Source organism: Petromyzon marinus, chromosome 76, assembly GCF_048934315.1.
Source record: "Petromyzon marinus isolate PM22_M1 ecotype Great Lakes invasive population chromosome 76, UKy_Petmar_22M1.pri1.0, whole genome shotgun sequence".
Classification (NCBI taxonomy): domain Eukaryota; kingdom Metazoa; phylum Chordata; class Hyperoartia; order Petromyzontiformes; family Petromyzontidae; genus Petromyzon; species Petromyzon marinus.
In genome coordinates, this window is record NC_133742.1 from 3,393,930 (window position 1) to 3,415,031 (window position 21,102).

The following is a 21,102-nucleotide window of genomic DNA, read 5'->3' on the forward strand; positions in this document are numbered from 1 at the left end:
TCACTCACACGCTCACTATCACTCACACGCTCGCTCACTATCACTCACACACTCGCTATCACTCGCACGCTCGCTCCCTATCACTCACACGCTCACTATCACTCACACAATCACTCACTCGCTCACACACACACATTCACACTCGCTATCACTCACACACACACTCGCTATCACTCACACGCTCGCTATCACTCACACACACACTCGCTATCACTCACACGCTCGCTATCACTCACACGCTCACTCACACACACACTCGCTATCACTCACACGCTCACTATCACTCACACACTCACTCACTCACACACACACACACACTCGCTATCACTCACACACTCACTATCACTCACACACTCACTCACACACACACTCGCTATCACTCACACGCTCACACACACACTCACACTCACTATCACTCACACACACACTCGCTATCACTCACACGCTCGCTATCACTCACACACTCGCTATCACACACACACTCGCTATCACTCACACGCTCACTATCACTCACACACTCACTCACTCACTCACATGCTCACACACACACTCACACTCACTATCACTCACACACACACTCGCTATCACTCACACGCTCGCTATCACTCACACGCTCGCTATCACTCACACGCTCACTCACACACACACTCGCTATCACTCACACGCTCACTATCACTCACACACTCACTCACACACACACACTCGCTATCACTCACACGCTCACTATCACTCACACACTCACTCACTCACACACACTCGCTATCACTCACACACTCACTATCACTCACACACTCACTCACTCACACACACACACTCGCTATCACTCACACGCTCACTATCACTCACACACTCACTCACTCACACACACACACTCGCTATCACTCACACGCTCACAATCACTCACACTCACTATCACTCACACACACACTCGCTATCACTCACACACACACTCGCTATCACTCACACGCTCACTATCACTCACACGCTCGCTATCACTCACACACACGCTCACTATCACTCACACGCTCACTATCACTCACTCACACACACTATCACACACACGCTCACTATCACTCACGCACTCACTCACACACACTCGCTATCACTCACACACTCACTATCACTCACACACTCACTCACACACACACACTCGCTATCACTCACACGCTCACTATCACTCACACACTCACTATCACTCACACACTCACTCACTCACACACACACACTCGCTATCACTCACACGCTCACTATCACTCACACGCTCACTCACTATCACTCACACTCACTATCACACACACACTCGCTATCACTCACACACACACTCGCTATCACTCACACGCTCACTATCACTCACACGCTCGCTATCACTCACACACACGCTCACTATCACTCACACGCTCACTATCACTCACACACTCACTATCACTCACACACACACTATCACTCACACGCTCACTATCACTCACACGCTTACTATCACTCACACGCTCGCTATCACTCACACTCTTGCTCCCTATCACTCACACTCACTATCACTCACACACACACTCACTATCACTCACACTCACTATCACACACACACTCGCTATCACTCACACACACACTCGCTATCACTCGCACGCTCACTATCACTCACACGCTCGCTATCACTCGCACACACGCTCACTATCATTCAAACACACACTCGCTATCACTCGCACGCTCGCTCCCTATCACTCACACGCTCACTATCACTCACACGCTCACTCACTCGCTCACACACACGCTCACTATCACTCACACGCTCACTATCACTCACTCACACACACTATCACTTACACGCTCACTATCACTCACACACTCACTCACACACACGCTCACTATCACTCACACACTCACTCACACACACACACTCGCTATCACTCGTACGCTCGCTCCCTATCACTCACACGCTCACTATCACTCACACACACACTCACTATCACTCACACGCTCACTCACTATCATTCACACGCTCACTCACTCGCACACTATCATTCACACACTCACTCACTCGCTATCACTCGCACACTCGCTCACTCGATCGAACACTCGCTCGAACACTCGCTCACTATCACTCACACGCTCACTCACACACACACACGCTATCACTCACTCGCACACTCGCTCACTATCACTCACTCGCACACTCACTATCACTCACACGCTCACTATCACTCACACACTCACTCACTCACACACACTCGCTATCACTCACACGCTCACTATCACTCACACACTCACTCACTCACACACACACACTCGCTATCACTCACACGCTCACTATCACTCACACACTCACTCACTCACACACACACACTCGCTATCACTCACACGCTCACAATCACTCACACTCACTATCACTCACACACACACTCGCTATCACTCACACACACACTCGCTATCACTCACACGCTCACTATCACTCACACGCTCGCTATCACTCACACACACGCTCACTATCACTCACACGCTCACTATCACTCACTCACACACACTATCACTCACACGCTCACTATCACTCACGCACTCACTCACACACACTCGCTATCACTCACACACTCACTATCACTCACACACTCACTCACACACACACACTCGCTATCACTCACACGCTCACTATCACTCACACACTCACTATCACTCACACACTCACTCACTCACACACACACACTCGCTATCACTCACACGCTCACTATCACTCACACGCTCACTCACTATCACTCACACGCTCACTATCACTCACACACTCACTATCACTCACACACTCACTCACTCACACACACTCGCTATCACTCACACGCTCACTATCACTCACACGCTCGCTATCACTCACACACACGCTCACTATCACTCACACGCTCACTATCACTCACACACTCACTATCACTCACACACACACACACTATCACTCACACGCTCACTATCACTCACACGCTTACTATCACTCACACGCTCGCTATCACTCACACGCTTGCTCCCTATCACTCACACTCACTATCACTCACACACACACTCACTATCACTCACACTCACTATCACACACACACTCGCTATCACTCACACACACACTCGCTATCACTCGCACGCTCACTATCACTCACACGCTCGCTATCACTCGCACACACGCTCACTATCACTCACACGCTCACTCGCTATCACTCACACGCTCACTATCATTCAAACACACACTCGCTATCACTCGCACGCTCGCTCCCTATCACTCACACGCTCACTATCACTTACACGCTCACTCACTCGCTCACACACACGCTCACTATCACTCACACGCTCACTATCACTCACTCACACACACTATCACTTACACGCTCACTATCACTCACACACTCACTCACACACACGCTCACTATCACACACTCACTCACACACACACACTCGCTATCACTCGTACGCTCGCTCCCTATCACTCACACGCTCACTATCACTCACACACACACTCACTATCACTCACACGCTCACTCACTATCATTCACACGCTCACTCACTCGCACACTATCATTCACACACTCACTCACTCGCTATCACTCGCTTACTCACACACACACTCGCTCACTCGATCGAACACTCGCTCGAACACTCGCTCACTATCACTCACACGCTCACTCACACACACACACGCTATCACTCACTCGCACACTCGCTCACTATCACTCACTCGCACACTCACTATCACTCACACGCTCACTATCACTCACACACTCGCTCACGCGCTCACTCACTCACACGTTCACTCACTCACACGCTATCACTCACTCACAAGCCCATCACCACTCACACGCTCACTTGCTCACTCACACGCTCGCGATCACACACACGCACGCACGCACACTTGCTCGCTCACTCTCGCTCACTCGCATTCACTCACTTGCACCCTCGCTCGCTCACACGCTCACTCGCACACTCGCTCACACGCTCACTCACACACGCTCGCAATTACCCACACACGCGCTCACTCACTTACATGCTCAGTCGCTCGCACGCTCACTCACACATTCATACGCTCGCTATCACTCACTCACTCACAAGCCCATCGCCACTCGCACACTCGCATGCTCACTCACACGCTCGCGATCACACACATGCACGCACGCACACACTCGCTCTGCTCACTCTCGCTCACTAGCATTCACTCAACTTGCACCCTCACGCGCTCACTATCACTCGCACGCTCGCTCACACGCTCACTATCACTCGCACGCTCGCTCGCTCACGCTCTCAGTCACTCACACGCACGCTGTCGCTCGCACAGACAATCGCTGTCACTCACACGCTCGCGATCACTCGCAACAACAACCGCTATTAGCCACTAAGTGGCGATGACGTCACCGCGGCGCTTGTGCCAGGCTATGTGCATTTTAAGGCCACGTGAAGTGCCGAACGCCCGCTGCCAGGAGGTCACGGGACAGACTCAGGTGCCATGGGTTGACTTGAGTTTGATTGATGCTGATTGGCTGTGGCTCTGCCGTCATCCACTCAGTGGGCTGAGTTTGATTGATGCTGATTGGCTGTGGCTCAGCCGTCACCCACTCAGTGGGCCGAGTTTGATTGATGCTGATTGGCTGTGGCTCTGCCGTCATTCACTCAGTGGGGTGAGTTTGATTGATGCTGATTGGCTGTGGCTCTGCTCTCATCCACTCAGAGGGCTGAGTTTGATTGATGGTGATTGGCTGTGGCTCTGCCGTCATCCACTCAGAGGGCTGAGTTTGATTGATGCTGATTGGCTGTGGCTCTGCCGTCATCCACTCAGAGGGCTGAGTTTGATTGATGCTGATTGGCTGTGGCTCTGCCGTCATTCACTCAGAGGGCTGAGTTTGATTGATGCTGATTGGCTGTGGCTCTGCCGTCATCCACTCAGTGGGCTGAGTTTGATTGATGCTGATTGGCTGTGGCTCTGCCGTCATTCACTCAGTGGGCTGAGTTTGATTGATGCTGATTGGCTGTGGCTCTGTTGTCATCCACTCAGAGGGCTGAGTTTGATTGATGCTGATTGGCTGTGGCTCTGCCGTCATCCGCTCAGTGGGCTGAGTTTGATTGATGTTGATTGGCTGTGGCTCTGCTGTCATCCACTGAGTGGGCTGAGTTTGATTGATGCTGATTGGCTGTGGCTCAGCTGTCATCCACTCAGAGGTCTGAGTTTGATTGATGCTGATTGGCTGTGGCTCTGCTCTCATCCACTCAGAGGGCTGAGTTTGATTGATGGTGATTGGCTGTGGCTCTGCCGTCATCCACTCAGAGGGCTGAGTTTGATTGATGCTGATTGGCTGTGGCTCTGCCGTCATCCACTCAGGGGGCTGAGTTTGATTGATGCTGATTGGCTGTGGCTCTGCCGTCATCCACTCAGAGGGCTGAGTTTGATTGATGCTGATTGGCTGTGGCTCTGCCGTCATCCACTCAGAGGGCTGAGTTTGATTGATGCTGATTGGCTGTGGCTCTGCCGTCATCATTATTATTACATTTTGGTACTGGCAAAAAGGAGGTCTAATGATGATGTAGATGCTCACCCCGAGCCCTCATTACTTTGCTAGCGGCATTGTCTTTGAGCTGTGTGATGCCTTTTGGTGTCACGTGGTCGAGCACCAATTGGGTCGAGGCTCTAAAGAAATCCGTCCCTTGGTTGTGGACCAATCAGTTTCGAGGACAATGCCACCATCATATTATCATAGTATGTGTTTTCGTTTGCATTTTGACTGCAGGTATTGTGGTTAATGCAGTAAACATGAATCCTTGTCAAAAAGGTTTCAGTTTTGTTGCCAGAAAAAAGGTGCTAACCCCTATTATTATTATTACATTTTGGTACTGGCAAAAGGAGGTCTAGTGATGCGGTTTGAAATAGTTGAGTTCCACCGCTGCTGCTGCTGCTGCTGCTCATGTTGTTGTTTGTTGTTGTTTATCCGTGAGTGCAGCGTCAGAGCGCGATGCCAGGGAGAGTCTGCACGTCACCTACGACCTGACGGGCGGAGTCGCTTCCCTCGTACAGCGGCTGCAGCAGGGATCCGAGCCGGAGGCGACGCCGCCGCCGCTGCTGCTGCTGCAGGTTGACGCACGCGGAGTGGCTGTTGCTGCTGCTGCTCCTGCTGCTGCTGCTGCTGCTGCTACTGCAGGTTGACGCATGCGGAGTGGCTGTGCTGCTGCTGCTGCTGCTGCAGGTTGACGCACGCGGAGTGTCTCTGTTGCTGTTGCTGCTGCAGGTTGACGCATGCGGAGTGCCTCTGTTGCCGCTGCTGCTGCTGCAGGTTGACGCACGCGGAGTGCCTCTGTTGCTGCTGCTGCTGCTGCAGGTTGACGCACGCGGAGTGCCTCTGTTGCTGCTGCTGCAGGTTGACACGCGGAGTGCCTCTGTTGCTGCTGCTGCAGGTTGACACGCGGAGTGCCTCTGTTGTTGCTGCTGCAGGTTGACACGCGGAGTGCCTCTGTTGCTGCTGCTGCAGGTTGACACGCGGAGTGCCTCTGTTGTTGCTGCTGCTGCTGCAGGTTGACGCATGCGGAGCGCCTCTGTTGCTGCTGCTGCTGCAGGTTGACGCACGCGGAGTGCCTCTGTTGCTGCTGCTGCTGCTCCTGTTGCTGCTGCTGCAGGTTGACGCACGTGGAGTGCCTGTGCTGCTGCTGCTGCTCCTGCTGAATGTTGACGCACGCGGAGTGTCTGTGCTGCTGCTGCTGCAGGTTGACGCATGCGGAGTGCCTCTGTTGCTGCTGCTGCAGGTTGACGCATGCGGAGTGTCTGTGCTGCTGCTGCTGCAGGTTGACGCATGCGGAGTGGCTGTGCTGCTGCTGCTGCTGCTGCTCCTGCTGCCGCTGCTGCTGCAGGTTGATGCACGCGGAGTGCCTCTGTTGCTGCTGCTGCAGGTTGACACGCGGAGTGCCTCTGTTGCTGCTGCTGCAGGTTGACGCACGCGGATTGTCTGTGCTGCTGCTGCTCCTGCTGCCGCTGCTGCTGCTGCAGGTTGACGCACGTGGAGTGCCTGTGCTGCCGCTGCTGCTGCTCCTGCTGCCGCTGCTGCTGCTGCTGCTGCTGCAGGTTGACGCATGCGGCGTGTCTGTGCTGCTGCTGCGCACGTGCAGCTTGCAATTGACTACCCTGTACACACACGCTTGCTATAGACTACCCTGTACACACACACTGGCTATAGACTACCCTGTACACACACACTGGCTATAGACTACCCTGTACACACACACTGGCTATAGACTACCCTGTACACACACACTGGCTATAGACTACCCTGTACACACACACACTGGCTATAGACTACCCTGTACACACACACACACACTGGCTATAGACTACCCTGTACACACACACTGGCTATAGACTACCCTGTACACACACGCTGGCTATAGACTACCCTGTACACACACACACGCTGGCTATAGACTACCCTGTACACACATACACACGCTGGCTATAGACTACCCTGTACACACACACACACACGCGCTGTACACATGCACCTTGCTATAGACTGTGTTATCTGTGTTTGTGTATATGCTGTCTGTGTGCGGTCTGTACTTGTGTTGTCTGTATGTGTCCTGTCCGTACATGTGTGTTATCTGTATGTGTGCTGTGTGTATACGTGCTGTGTGTGCGTGTGCTGTCTTAAGTGTGTGCTGTGTGTCTGTGTGGTCTGTATGTGTGCCGTCTGTCTGTGTGTCTGTGTGCTGTGTGTGTGTGTGTGTGGTCTGTGTGTGCTGTCTGTCTGTGTGTCTGTGTGCTGTGTGTTGTCTGTCTGTGTGCTGTCTGTCTGTGTGTCTGTGTGCTGTGTGTCTGTGTGGTCTGTATGTGTGTTGTCTGTCTGTGTGTCTGTGTGCTGTGTGTGTGTGTGTGTGGTCTGTATGTTTGTTGTATGTCTGTGTGTCTGTGTACTGTGTGTTGCGTGTGTGTGCGGTCTGTACTTGTGTTGTCTGTATGTGTGCTGTGTGTATACGTGCTGTGTGTGCGTGTGCTGTCTTAAGTGTGTGCTGTGTGTGTGGTCTGTATGTGTGCTGTGTGTTGTCTGTCTGTGTGTCTGTGTACTGTGTGTTGCGTATGTGTGCGGTCTGTACTTGTGTTGTCTGTATGTGTCCTGTCTGTACATGTGTGTTATCTGTATGTGTGCTGTGTGTCTGTGTGCTGTGTGTTGTGTGTGTGTGCGGTCTTTGTGTGTGTTGTCTGTTTGTGTGTCTGTGTACTGTGTGTTGTCTGTATGTGTGTTGTCTGTGTGTGTTGTCTGTGTGTGTGTTGTCTGTCTGTGTGTCTGTGTACTGTGTGTTGTTTGTATGTGTGTCTGTGTGCTGTTTGTTGTGTGTGTGGTCTGTGTGTGTGTTGTCTGTCTGTGTACTGTGTGTTGCGTGTGTGTGCGGTCTGTGTGTGTGCGGTCTGTGTGTGTGTGTTGTCTGTGTGTGTGTTGTCTGTGTGTGTGTTATCTGTGTGTGTGTTGTCTGTGTGTGTGTTGTCTGTATGTGTGTTGTCTGTATGTGTGTCTGTGTGCTGTTTGTTGTGTGGGTGGTCTGTGTGTGTGTTGTCTGTCTGTGTGTCTGTGTACTGTGTGTTGCGTGTGTGTGTGCGGTCTGTGTGTGTGTTGTCTGTGTGTGTGTGTTGTCTGTTTGTGTGTCTGTGTACTGTGTGTTGTCTGTATGTGTGTTGTCTGTGTGTGTGTTGTCTGTGTGTCTGTGTTGTCTGTCTGTGTGTCTGTGTACTGTGTGTTGTCTGTGTGTGTGTTGTCTGTGTGTGTGTTGTCTGTGTGTGTGTTGTCTGTGTGTGCCTTTGTCGCCATCCTCAGGCCCTGAAGCTGCTGCAGTCGGTCACGTACGACGCTCGCATCTCGTACCCCAGCCCCAGCGTCGAGTGCCTCCTCCTCTTCCTGGCGCAGCAGATGTGAGCCTCTCTTGACGTTCTCTCCACCACCACCGCCACCACCACCACCACCATCATCACCGCCACCACCACCACCGCCATCACCATCACCACCACCACCATCACCGCCATCACCATCATCACCATCACCACCACCACCACCGCCGCCACCACCACCACCATCACCGCCATCACCATCACCGCCATCACCACCACCACCGCCGCCACCACCACCACCACCGCCACCACCACCACCGCCGCCACCATCGCCACCGCCACCACCACCACCATCACCGCCGCCACCATCGCCACCACCACCACCACCGCCACCACCGCCACCACCATCACCACCATCACCACCATCACCATCACCGCCACCACCATCACCACCACCACCATCATCACCACCACCATCACCGCCATCACCATCACCGCCACCACCATCACCGCCATCACCATCACCGCCATCACCACCATCACCACCATCACCGCCACCACCACCATCACCACTATCACCGCCATCACCACCATCACCACCATCACCACCATCACCACCGCCGCCGCGGTGACACCGGCGCTCCCTGCGCCTTGTAAACGCGACCGCACTCAACGTGACGATTATCTGAACCGGTCCCCTGGGCCTCCGCTGCGTAGTGAACGTCGCCACTGGGGGAGACAAAGGCGGCCGGGCGTGGTGCTGGCCGTCCACCCCCCTCGTGTGCTGCAGACAATGCCGGCCTTCGTAGGTGCTGCCCGCCGACAGCACTTGCCCCGACAGTCTGTTGAAGGCTATACTGGGGATCTTTGTCTTTGTGTGCGGAGAAGCCAGGCGCCTGAGAGCGAGCTCACCCTGCCCTGCCTGGGCACCATGGCCAACCTCTGTCGGCACAACACCTCCGTGCAGAGCTACGTCAAGGCCATGGTGAGCCACTTCTCGCGTCAGTCACTCAACCAGGCAGTCACTCAACCAGGCAGTCACTCAACCAGGCAGTCACTCAACCAGTCAGTCACTCATCCAGGGAGTCAGTCACTCAACCAGTCAGTCACTCAACCAGTCAGTCACTCAACCAGTCAGTCACTCAACCAGGCAGTCACTCAACCAGTCAGTCACTCAACCAGGCAGTCACTCAACCAGTCAGTCACTCAACCAGTCAGTCACTCAACCAGTCAGTCACTCAACCAGTCAGTCACTCAACCAGGCAGTCACTCAACCGGTCAGTCACTCAACCAGGGAGTCAGTCACTCAACCAGTCAGTCACTCAACCAGGCAGTCACTCAACCAGGCAGTCACTCAACCGGGCAGTCACTCAACCAGGCAGTCACTCAACCAGGCAGTAACTCAACCAGTCAGTCACTCAACCAGGCAGTCACTCAACCAGGCAGTCACTCAACCAGGCAGTCACTCAACCAGTCAGTCACTCAACCAGTCAGTCACTCAACCAGTCAGTCACTCAACCAGGCAGTCACTCAACCAGGCAGTCACTCAACCGGGCAGTCACTCAACCAGGCAGTCACTCAACCAGGCAGTAACTCAACCAGTCAGTCACTCAACCAGGCAGTCACTCAACCAGGCAGTCACTCAACCAGGCAGTCACTCAACCAGTCAGTCACTCAACCAGTCAGTCACTCAACCAGTCAGTCACTCAACCAGGCAGTCACTCAACCAGGCAGTCACTCAACCGGGCAGTCACTCAACCAGGCAGTCACTCAACCAGTCAGTCACTCAACCAGTCAGTCACTCAACCGGGCAGTCACTCAACCAGGCAGTCACTCAACCAGTCAGTCACTCAACCAGGCAGTCACTCAACCAGGCAGTCACTCAACCAGGCAGTCACTCAACCAGTCAGTCACTCAACCAGTCAGTCACTCAACCAGTCAGTCACTCAACCAGGCAGTCACTCAACCAGGCAGTCACTCAACCGGGCAGTCACTCAACCGGTCAGTCACTCAACCAGGCAGTCACTCAACCGGGCAGTCACTCAACCGGGCAGTCACTCATCCGGGCAGTCACTCAACCGGGCAGTCACTCAACCGGGCAGTCACTCAACCAGTCAGTCACTCAACCAGGCAGTCACTCAACCAGTCAGTCACTCAACCAGTCAGTCACTCAACCGGGCAGTCACTCAACCGGGCAGTCACTCAACCGGGCAGTCACTCAACCAGTCAGTCACTCAACCAGTCAGTCAGTCAACCAGTCAGTCACTCAAGCAGTCAGTCACTCAACCAGTCAGTCACTCAACCAGGCAGTCACGCAACCAGTCAATCACTCAACTAGTCAGTCACTCAACCAGTCAGTCACTCAACTAGTCAGTCACTCAACCAGTCAGTAACTCAACCAGTCAGTCACTCAACCAGGCAGTCACTCAACCAGGCAGTCACTCAACCAGGCAGTCACTCAACCAGGCAGTCACTCAATCAGTCAGTCACTCAACCAGGCTGTCACTCAACCAGTCAGTCACTCAACCAGGCAGTCACTCAACCAGTCAGTCACTCAACCAGTCAGTAACTCAACCAGTCAGTCACTCAACCAGGCAGTCACTCAACCAGGCAGTCACTCAACCAGGCAGTCACTCAATCAGTCAGTCACTCAACCAGGCAGTCACTCAACCAGGCAGTCACTCAACCAGGCAGTCACTCAACCAGTCAGTCACTCAATCAGTCAGTCACTCAACCAGTCAGTCACTCAACCAGTCAGTCACTCAACCAGGCAGTCACTCAACCAGGCAGTAACTCAACCAGTCAGTCACTCAATCAGTCAGTCACTCAACCAGTCAGTCACTCAACCAGGCAGTCACTCAACCAGTCAGTCACTCAACCAGGGAGTCAGTCACTCAATCAGTCAGTCACTCAACCAGGCAGTCACTCAACCAGTCAGTCACTCAATCAGTCAGTCACTCAACCAGTCAGTCACTCAATCAGTCAGTCACTCAACCGGGCAGTCACTCAACCAGTCAGTCACTCAACCAGGCAGTCACTCAACCAGGCAGTAACTCAACCAGTCAGTCACTCAACCAGGCAGTCACGCAACCAGTCAATCACTCAACTAGTCAGTCACTCAACCAGTCAGTCACTCAACTAGTCAGTCACTCAACCAGTCAGTAACTCAACCAGTCAGTCACTCAACCAGGCAGTCACTCAACCAGGCAGTCACTCAACCAGGCAGTCACTCAATCAGTCAGTCACTCAACCAGGCAGTCACTCAACCAGGCAGTCACTCAACCAGGCAGTCACTCAACCAGTCAGTCACTCAACCAGTCAGTCACTCAACCAGTCAGTCACTCAACCAGTCAGTCACTCAACCAGGCAGTCACTCAACCAGGCAGTCACTCAACCAGTCAGTCACTCAACCAGGCAGTCACTCAACCAGGCAGTCACTCAACCAGTCAGTCACTCAACCAGTCAGTCACTCAACCAGGCAGTCACTCAACCAGTCAGTCACTCAACCAGTCAGTCACTCAACCGGGCAGTCACTCAACCGGTCAGTCACTCAACCGGTCAGTCACTCAACCAGTCAGTCACTCAACCAGGCAGTCACTCAACCAGTCAGTCACTCAACCAGTCAGTCACTCAACCGGGCAGTCACTCAACCAGGCAGTCACTCAACCAGTCAGTCACTCAACCAGGCAGTCACTCAACCAGGCAGTCACTCAACCGGGCAGTCACTCAACCAGGCAGTCACTCAAGCAGTCAGTCACTCAAGCAGTCAGTCACTCAACCGGTCAGTCACTCAACCAGTCAGTCACTCAACCAGTCAGTCACTCAACCAGTCAGTCACTCAACTAGTCAGTCACTCAACCAGTCAGTAACTCAACCAGTCAGTCACTCAACCAGGCAGTCACTCAACCAGGCAGTCACTCAACCAGGCAGTCACTCAATCAGTCAGTCACTCAACCAGGCTGTCACTCAACCAGGCAGTCACTCAACCAGGCAGTCACTCAACCAGTCAGTCACTCAACCAGTCAGTCACTCAACCAGTCAGTCACTCAACCAGGCAGTCACTCAACCAGTCAGTCACTCAACCAGGCAGTCACTCAACCAGGCAGTCACTCAACCAGGCAGTCACTCAACCAGTCAGTCACTCAACCAGTCAGTCACTCAACCAGTCAGTCACTCAACCAGTCAGTCACTCAACCAGTCAGTCACTCAACCAGTCAGTCACTCAACCAGGCAGTCACTCAACCAGGCAGTCACTCAACCAGTCAGTCACTCAACCAGGCAGTCACTCAACCAGGCAGTCACTCAACCAGGCAGTCACTCAACCAGTCAGTCACTCAACCGGGCAGTCACTCAACCGGTCAGTCACTCAACCGGTCAGTCACTCAACCGGTCAGTCACTCAACCGGTCAGTCACTCAACCAGGCAGTCACTCAACCAGTCAGTCACTCAACCAGGCAGTCACTCAACCAGTCAGTCACTCAATCAGTCAGTCACTCAACCAGTCAGTCACTCAATCAGTCAGTCACTCAACCAGGCAGTCACTCAACCAGTCAGTCACTCAACCAGTCAGTCACTCAACCAGGCAGTCACTCAACCAGGCAGTAACTCAACCAGTCAGTCACTCAACCAGGCAGTCACGCAACCAGTCAATCACTCAACTAGTCAGTCACTCAACCAGTCAGTCACTCAACTAGTCAGTCACTCAACCAGTCAGTAACTCAACCAGTCAGTCACTCAACCAGGCAGTCACTCAACCAGGCAGTCACTCAACCAGGCAGTCACTCAATCAGTCAGTCACTCAACCAGGCTGTCACTCAACCAGGCAGTCACTCAACCAGGCAGTCACTCAACCAGGCAGTCACTCAACCAGTCAGTCACTCAACCAGTCAGTCACTCAACCAGTCAGTCACTCAACCAGTCAGTCACTCAACCAGGCAGTCACTCAACCAGTCAGTCACTCAACCAGTCAGTCACTCAACCGGGCAGTCACTCAACCAGTCAGTCACTCAACCAGTCAGTCACTCAACCAGTCAGTCACTCAACCAGTCAGTCACTCAACCAGTCAGTCACTCAACCGGGCAGTCACTCAACCAGTCAGTCACTCAACCAGGCAGTCACTCAACCAGTCAGTCACTCAACCAGGCAGTCACTCAACCAGTCAGTCACTCAACCGGGCAGTCACTCAACCAGTCAGTCACTCAACCAGGCAGTCACTCAACCAGTCAGTCACTCAACCAGGCAGTCACTCAACCAGTCAGTCACTCAACCAGTCAGTCACTCAACCAGTCAGTCACTCAAGCAGTCAGTCACTCAAGCAGTCAGTCACTCAACCAGTCAGTCACTCAACCAGTCAGTCACTCAACCAGTCAGTCACTCAACCGGGCAGTCACTCAACCAGTCAGTCACTCAACCAGTCAGTCACTCAACCGGGCAGTCACTCAACCAGGCAGTCACTCACACAGTTGCCTCACCCTGGTGGTGGTGATGATGGTGACGATCGTGATGGTGACGATGGTGGTGGTGACGATGGTGACGATGTTGACGATGTTGACGGTGATGTTGTGTAGAGTCACGTGAAGGGTCTCTACCGTGCCCTCATTGTGTCGCTGGCTCACAGCAGCCTCACCGTCGTGGTGACGATGCTGGTGACGATCGTGATGGTGACGATGGTGGTGACCATCGTGGTGGTGACGATGGTGGTGACGATGGTGATGGTGACGATGTTGACGATGTTGATGGTGATGTTATTGACGGTGATGTTGTGTGTAGAGTCACGTGAAGGGTCTCTACCGTGCCCTCATCGTGTCGCTGGCTCACAGCAGCCTCACTGTGGTGGTGATGATGGTGATCGTGATGATGACGATGGTGATGGTGACGATGGTGGTGGTGACGATGGTGACGATGTTGACGATGTTGACGGTGATGTTGTGTGTAGAGTCACGTGAAGGGTCTCTACCGTGCCCTCATTGTGTCGTTGGCTCACAGCAGCCTCACCGTGGTGGTGACGATGACGATGGTGACGGTGACGATGTTGATGGTGACGATGGTGATGGTGACGATCGTGATGGTGACGATGTTGATGGTGACGATGTTGATGGTGATGTTAATGACGGTGATGTTGTGTGTAGAGTCACGTGAAGGGTCTCTACCACACCCTCATTGTGTCACTGGCTCACAGCAGCCTCACCGTCGTGGTGATGATGGTGACGATGGTGATGTTGACGATGTTGATGGTGATGTTAATGACGATGGTGATGTTGTGTAGAGTCACGTGAAGGGTCTCTACCACACCCTCATTGTGTCGCTGGCTCACAGCAGCCTCACCGTCGTGGTGACGATGGTGGTGACGATGGTGATGGTGACGATGTTGACGATGTTGACGGTGATGTTGTGTAGAGTCACGTGAAGGGTCTCTACCGTGCCCTCATCGTGTCGCTGGCTCACAGCAGCCTCACCGTGGTGGTGACGATGGTGGTGACGATCGTGGTGGTGACGATGTTGATGGTGACGATGTTAATGACGGTGATGTTGTGTGTAGAGTCACGTGAAGGGTCTCTACCGTGCCCTCGTCGTGTCGCTGGCTCACAGCAGCCTCACCGTGGTGGTGACGATGACGATGTTGATGGTGACGATGGTGGTGACGATGTTGATGGTGACGATGTTGATGGTGATGTTAATGACGGTGATGTTGTGTGTAGAGTCACGTGAAGGGTCTCTACCACACCCTCATTGTGTCGCTGGCTCACAGCAGCCTCACCGTCGTGGTGATGATGGTGACGATGGTGATGTTGACGATGTTGATGTTGATGTTAATGACGGTGATGTTGTGTAGAGTCACGTGAAGGGTCTCTACCGTGCCCTCATCGTGTCGCTGGCTCACAGCAGCCTCACCGTCGTGGTGACGATGGTGGTGACGATGTTGATGATGACGATGACGATGTTGACGATGTTAATGACGATGGTGATGTTGTGTAGAGTCACGTGAAGGGTCTCTACCGTGCCCTCATCGTGTCCCTGGCTCACAGCAGCCTCACCGTGGTGGTGACGATGGTGGTGACGATGTTGATGTTAATGACGATGGTGATGTTGTGTAGAGTCACGTGAAGGGTCTCTACCGTGCCCTCATCGTGTCGCTGGCTCACAGCAGCCTCACCGTGGTGGTGACGATGGTGGTGACGATCGTGATGATGACGATGGTGGTGACGATGGTGGTGACGATGTTAATGTTGATGTTAATGATGGTGATGTTGTGTAGAGTCACGTGAAGGGTCTCTACCGTGCCCTCGTCCTGTCCCTGGCTCACAGCAGCCTCACCGTGGTGGTGACGATGGTGGTGACGATGTTGACGATGTTGACGATGTTGATGTTAATGACGATGGTGATGTTGTGTAGAGTCACGTGAAGGGTCTCTACCGTGCCCTCGTCATGTCCCTGGCCCACAGCAGCCTCACCGTGGTGGTGACGATGTTGACGATGTTGATGGTGACGATGGTGGTGACGATGGTGGTGGTGATGTTAATGACGATGGTGATGTTGTGTAGAGTCACGTGAAGGGTCTCTACCGTGCCCTCATCGTGTCCCTGGCCCACAGCAGCCTCACCGTCGTGGTGACGATGTTGATGGTGACGATGGTGATGGTGACGATGTTGATGGTGATGTTGTGTAGAGTCACGTGAAGGGTCTCTACCGTGCCCTCATCGTGTCCCTGGCCCACAGCAGCCTCACCGTCGTGGTGACGATGTTGATGGTGACGATGGTGGTGTTGACGATGTTGATGGTGATGTTGTGTAGAGTCACGTGAAGGGTCTCTACCGTGCCCTCATCGTGTCGCTGGCCCACAGCAGCCTCACCGTGGTGGTGACGATGGTGGTGACGATCGTGATGGTGGTGACGATGGTGGTGACGATGTTGACGATGGTGATGGTGATGTTGTGTAGAGTCACGTGAAGGGTCTCTACCGTGCCCTCGTCGTGTCGCTGGCTCACAGCAGCCTCACCGTGGTGGTGACGATGGTGATGGTGATGTTAATGGTGATGTTAATGACGATGGTGATGTTGTGTAGAGTCACGTGAAGGGTCTCTACCGTGCCCTCGTCGTGTCGCTGGCTCACAGCAGCCTCACCGTGGTGGTGACGATGGTGGTGACGATGTTGATGGTGGTGTTGTGTAGAGTCACGTGAAGGGTCTCTACCGTGCCCTCATCGTGTCCCTGGCCCACAGCAGCCTCACCGTGGTGGTGACGATGTTGATGGTGACGATGTTGACGATGTTGATGGTGATGTTAATGACGACGGTGATGTTGTGTAGAGTCACGTGAAGGGTCTCTACCGTGCCCTCATCGTGTCGCTGGCTCACAGCAGCCTCACCGTGGTGGTGACGATGGTGATGGTGACGATGGTGACGATGTTGATGGTGATGTTAATGTTGGTGGTGTTGTGTAGAGTCACGTGAAGGGTCTCTACCGTGCCCTCATCGTGTCCCTGGCTCACAGCAGCCTCACCGTGGTGGTGACGATGGTGATGGTGACGATGTTGACGATGTTGATGGTGATGTTAATGACGACGGTGATGTTGTGTAGAGTCACGTGAAGGGTCTCTACCGTGCCCTCATCGTGTCGCTGGCTCACAGCAGCCTCACCGTGGTGGTGACGATGGTGATGGTGACGATGGTGACGATGTTGATGGTGATGTTAATGTTGGTGGTGTTGTGTAGAGTCACGTGAAGGGTCTCTACCGTGCCCTCATCGTGTCCCTGGCTCACAGCAGCCTCACCGTGGTGGTGACGATGGTGATGGTGACGATGTTGACGATGTTGACGATGTTGACGATGTTGACGATGTTAATGACGATGGTGATGTTGTGTAGAGTCACGTGAAGGGTCTCTACCGTGCCCTCATCGTGTCCCTGGCCCACAGCAGCCTCACCGTGATGGTGACGATCGTGATGGTGACGATGGTGGTGACGATGTTGATGGTGATGTTAATGACGGTGGTGATGTTGTGTAGAGTCACGTGAAGGGTCTCTACCGTGCCCTCATCGTGTCCCTGGCCCACAGCAGCCTCACCGTCGTCGTCTTCTCCCTCTCCATCCTCGCCGCCCTCACGCTGCACGACGACGTCGGAAATCGGGTGACCGCACGGACGACACACGGGGTGACACACGGGGTGACACACGGGGTGACACGGGGGTGATGAGGGGTGACACACGGGGGTGACACACGGGGGTGACGAGGGGTGACACACGGGGGTGACACACGGGGGTGACACAGGGGGGTGACACACGGGGGTGACACACGGGGGTGACGAGCGGTGTCCCCCTAGGACCGGACCAAACGGACCACCGGGGAATTTTCGTGCAAGGCGACGCCACAACACGGACAAAGAATCCGATGCGGGAATCGCGTGCGTGTGAGGGTAAACGCTCAATCCCCCCCCGCGTGTGTGTCAAACCCACCCCCGCACCCAGCTGTTCCACGCCAAGAACATCAACCAGACGTTCCAGCTGATCTTCAACATCCTGGTGAACGGGGACGGGACGCTCACCCGCACGTTCAGCGTCGACCTCTGCGTGGACCTCCTGCACTGCGACCGGGTCGCGCAGCACCTGTGCAGGTGAGCGGGCGCTCGCCCGCCCGCCCGCCCGCCCGCCTATTCACTCCCTCGCTCACCTAGTCAGTCGCTCGTTTGCCCGCCTGTTCACCTGCTCGCTCACCTAATCACTCGCCCGCCCGCCCGCCTATTCACTCGCTCGCCTGTTCACTCGCTCACTCGCCCACCTTTTCGCTCGATCGTCCGCCTGTTCGCTCGCTATTCACTCGCTCGCTCATCTATAAACTCGCTCGCTCGCTCATCTATAAACTCGCTCGCTCGGTCATCTATAAACTCGCTCGCTCGCTCATCTATAAACTCGCTCGCTCGCTCATCTATAAACTCGCTCGCTCGCTCATCTATAAACTCGCTCGTTCGCTCATCTATAAACTCGCTCGCCCACCTGTTCGCTCACTCTCCTATTCACTCGCTATTGACTCACTCGCTCGCTCACCTATAATCTCGCTCGCTTGCTCACGTATTCGCTTGCTCACCCATGAATTCGCTCAACCACCTATTCGCTCGCTCGCTCACCCACCGGTTCGCTCGCTCGCTAACAGCACTTACCCCAACAGTCCGTTAAAAAGCTATCCTGGTGGTCTTTGTGTGTGTGTGTAGGTACGAGCACTTTGACTCGTGTCTGCAGCAGATCCTGGGACTTCTGCAAGACAGTTCAGTCGAGAGCATTGCTAAGGTATGGACCCATCACACAACATCGCACACCCTCATAGATGGCATCATAGTCACACCATCATCGTCACACCATCACCGTCACACCATCACAGAGACCATCATCGTCACACGATCAATGCCGTCAGGACAGCTCAGCAGAGGAGGAATGCTAAGTCACGGACCCATCACACAACATCGCACACCCTCATAGATGGCATCATAGTCACACCATCATCGTCACACCATCACCGTCACACCATCACAGAGACCATCATCGTCACACGATCAATGCCGTCAGGACAGCTCAGCAGAGGAGGAATGCTAAGTCATGGACCCATCACACAACATCGCACACCCTCATAGATGGCATCATAGTCACACCATCATCGTCACACCATCATCGTCACACCATCACAGAGACCATCATCGTCACGCCATCAACGCCGTCAGGACAGCTCAGCAGAGGAGGAATGCTACGGCATGGACCCATCACACAGCATCGCACACCCTCATAGATGGCATCATAGTCACACCATCATCGTCACACCATCACCACCATCACAGAGACCATCATCGTCACACCATCACCACCATCACAGAGACCATCATCGTCACACCATCACCACCATCATCGTCACGCCATCAACGCCGTCAGGACAGCTCAGCAGAGAGGATTGCTACGGCATGGACCCATCACACAACATCGCACACCCTCATAGATGGCATCATAGTCACACCATCATCGTCACACCATCACCACCATCACAGAGACCATCATCGTCACACCATCATCGTCACACCATCATCGTCACACCATCATCGTCACACCATTACAGAGACCATCATCGTCACACCATCATCGTCACACCATCACAGAGACCATCACCGTCACGCCATCAACGCCGTCAGGACAGCTCAGCAGAGGAGGAATGCTACGGCATGGACCCATCACACAGCATCGCACACCCTCATAGATGGCATCATAGTCACACCATCATCGTCACACCATCACCACCATCACAGAGACCATCATCGTCACACCATCACCACCATCACAGAGACCATCATCGTCACACCATCACCACCATCATTGTCACGCCATCAACGCCGTCAGGACAGCTCAGCAGAGGGAGGAATGCTACGGCATGGACCCATCACACAACATCGCACACCCTCATAGATACCATCTTTGTCCCAACATCACACCATCACAGATTCCATCATCGTCATGCCAACCCTGACGCTTTGTGTGTTTGGGGTTTGCGTGTCTCTCTCACCGTGGTTGCGTGGATTTCTTTCCTCCGGGTCCTCTGCTTTTTCCCTCCACATTTAGAAAAAAAACGATAAGCCACCTTTGCTGAGATATCATTCGTGATGGCCAGGTCGCTTGTGAAACAAAATTAATGAACACCTCGCTGGGCTCTGCTTGGTAGGATGGCCGATGGTTTCGTGATGTGTTTGTATGCTGTGTGGGTGATTTTCTTACACTTTATTTTACCTTGCACGTCCGTCGTGTTTGTGTACTGTTTGTTGTTGTTGTTGTAACGCTCTCTCACACCCCCCCGTGCCCCATCTGGGCGTCTGTGAAAAAGAGCTTTGAAGCTCATCGGATTGCTCCGGGATAAATGTTCTGAGCCACACCATCAAGACGCCGCAGCAAAGGACGTTGCCAAGTGCCGTGCCCCGTGCCAAGTGCCGTGTGCTGTGCCAAGTGCCGTACCCTGTGCCAAGTGCCGTACCCCGTGCCAAGTGCCGTACCCTGTGCCAAGTGCCAAGTGCTGTACCCTGTGCCAAGTGCCAAGTGCCGTACCCTGTGCCAAGTGCCGTACCCTGTGCCAAGTGCCGTACCCCGTGCCAGGTGCCGTACCCTGTGCCAAGTGCCGTACCCTGTGCCGTGTGCTGTGCCAAGTGCCGTACCCCGTGCCAAGTGCCCTGGGCCAAGTGCCGTGTGCTGTGCCAAGTGCTGTACCCTGTGCCAAGTGCCGTGTGCTGTGCCAAGTGCCGTACCCTGTGCCAAGTGCCGTACCCTGTGCCAAGTG

At 53.9% G+C, this 21,102-nt stretch overlaps 1 protein-coding gene across 1 annotated transcript in view; it reads left to right on the forward strand.

Moving 5' to 3' along the window:
• The window catches only part of CIP2A (cellular inhibitor of PP2A), a 71,298-nt gene that overhangs the window by 11,907 nt on the left and 38,289 nt on the right, over positions 1-21,102 (forward strand). The window contains exons 4-9 of the mRNA XM_076056577.1: positions 5,943-6,073; positions 8,796-8,890; positions 9,695-9,791; positions 17,810-17,932; positions 18,270-18,415; positions 19,010-19,085. Of these exons, the coding sequence (XP_075912692.1) occupies positions 5,943-6,073; positions 8,796-8,890; positions 9,695-9,791; positions 17,810-17,932; positions 18,270-18,415; positions 19,010-19,085 (668 nt within the window). The remainder of the gene's footprint in view (positions 1-5,942; positions 6,074-8,795; positions 8,891-9,694; positions 9,792-17,809; positions 17,933-18,269; positions 18,416-19,009; positions 19,086-21,102) is intronic.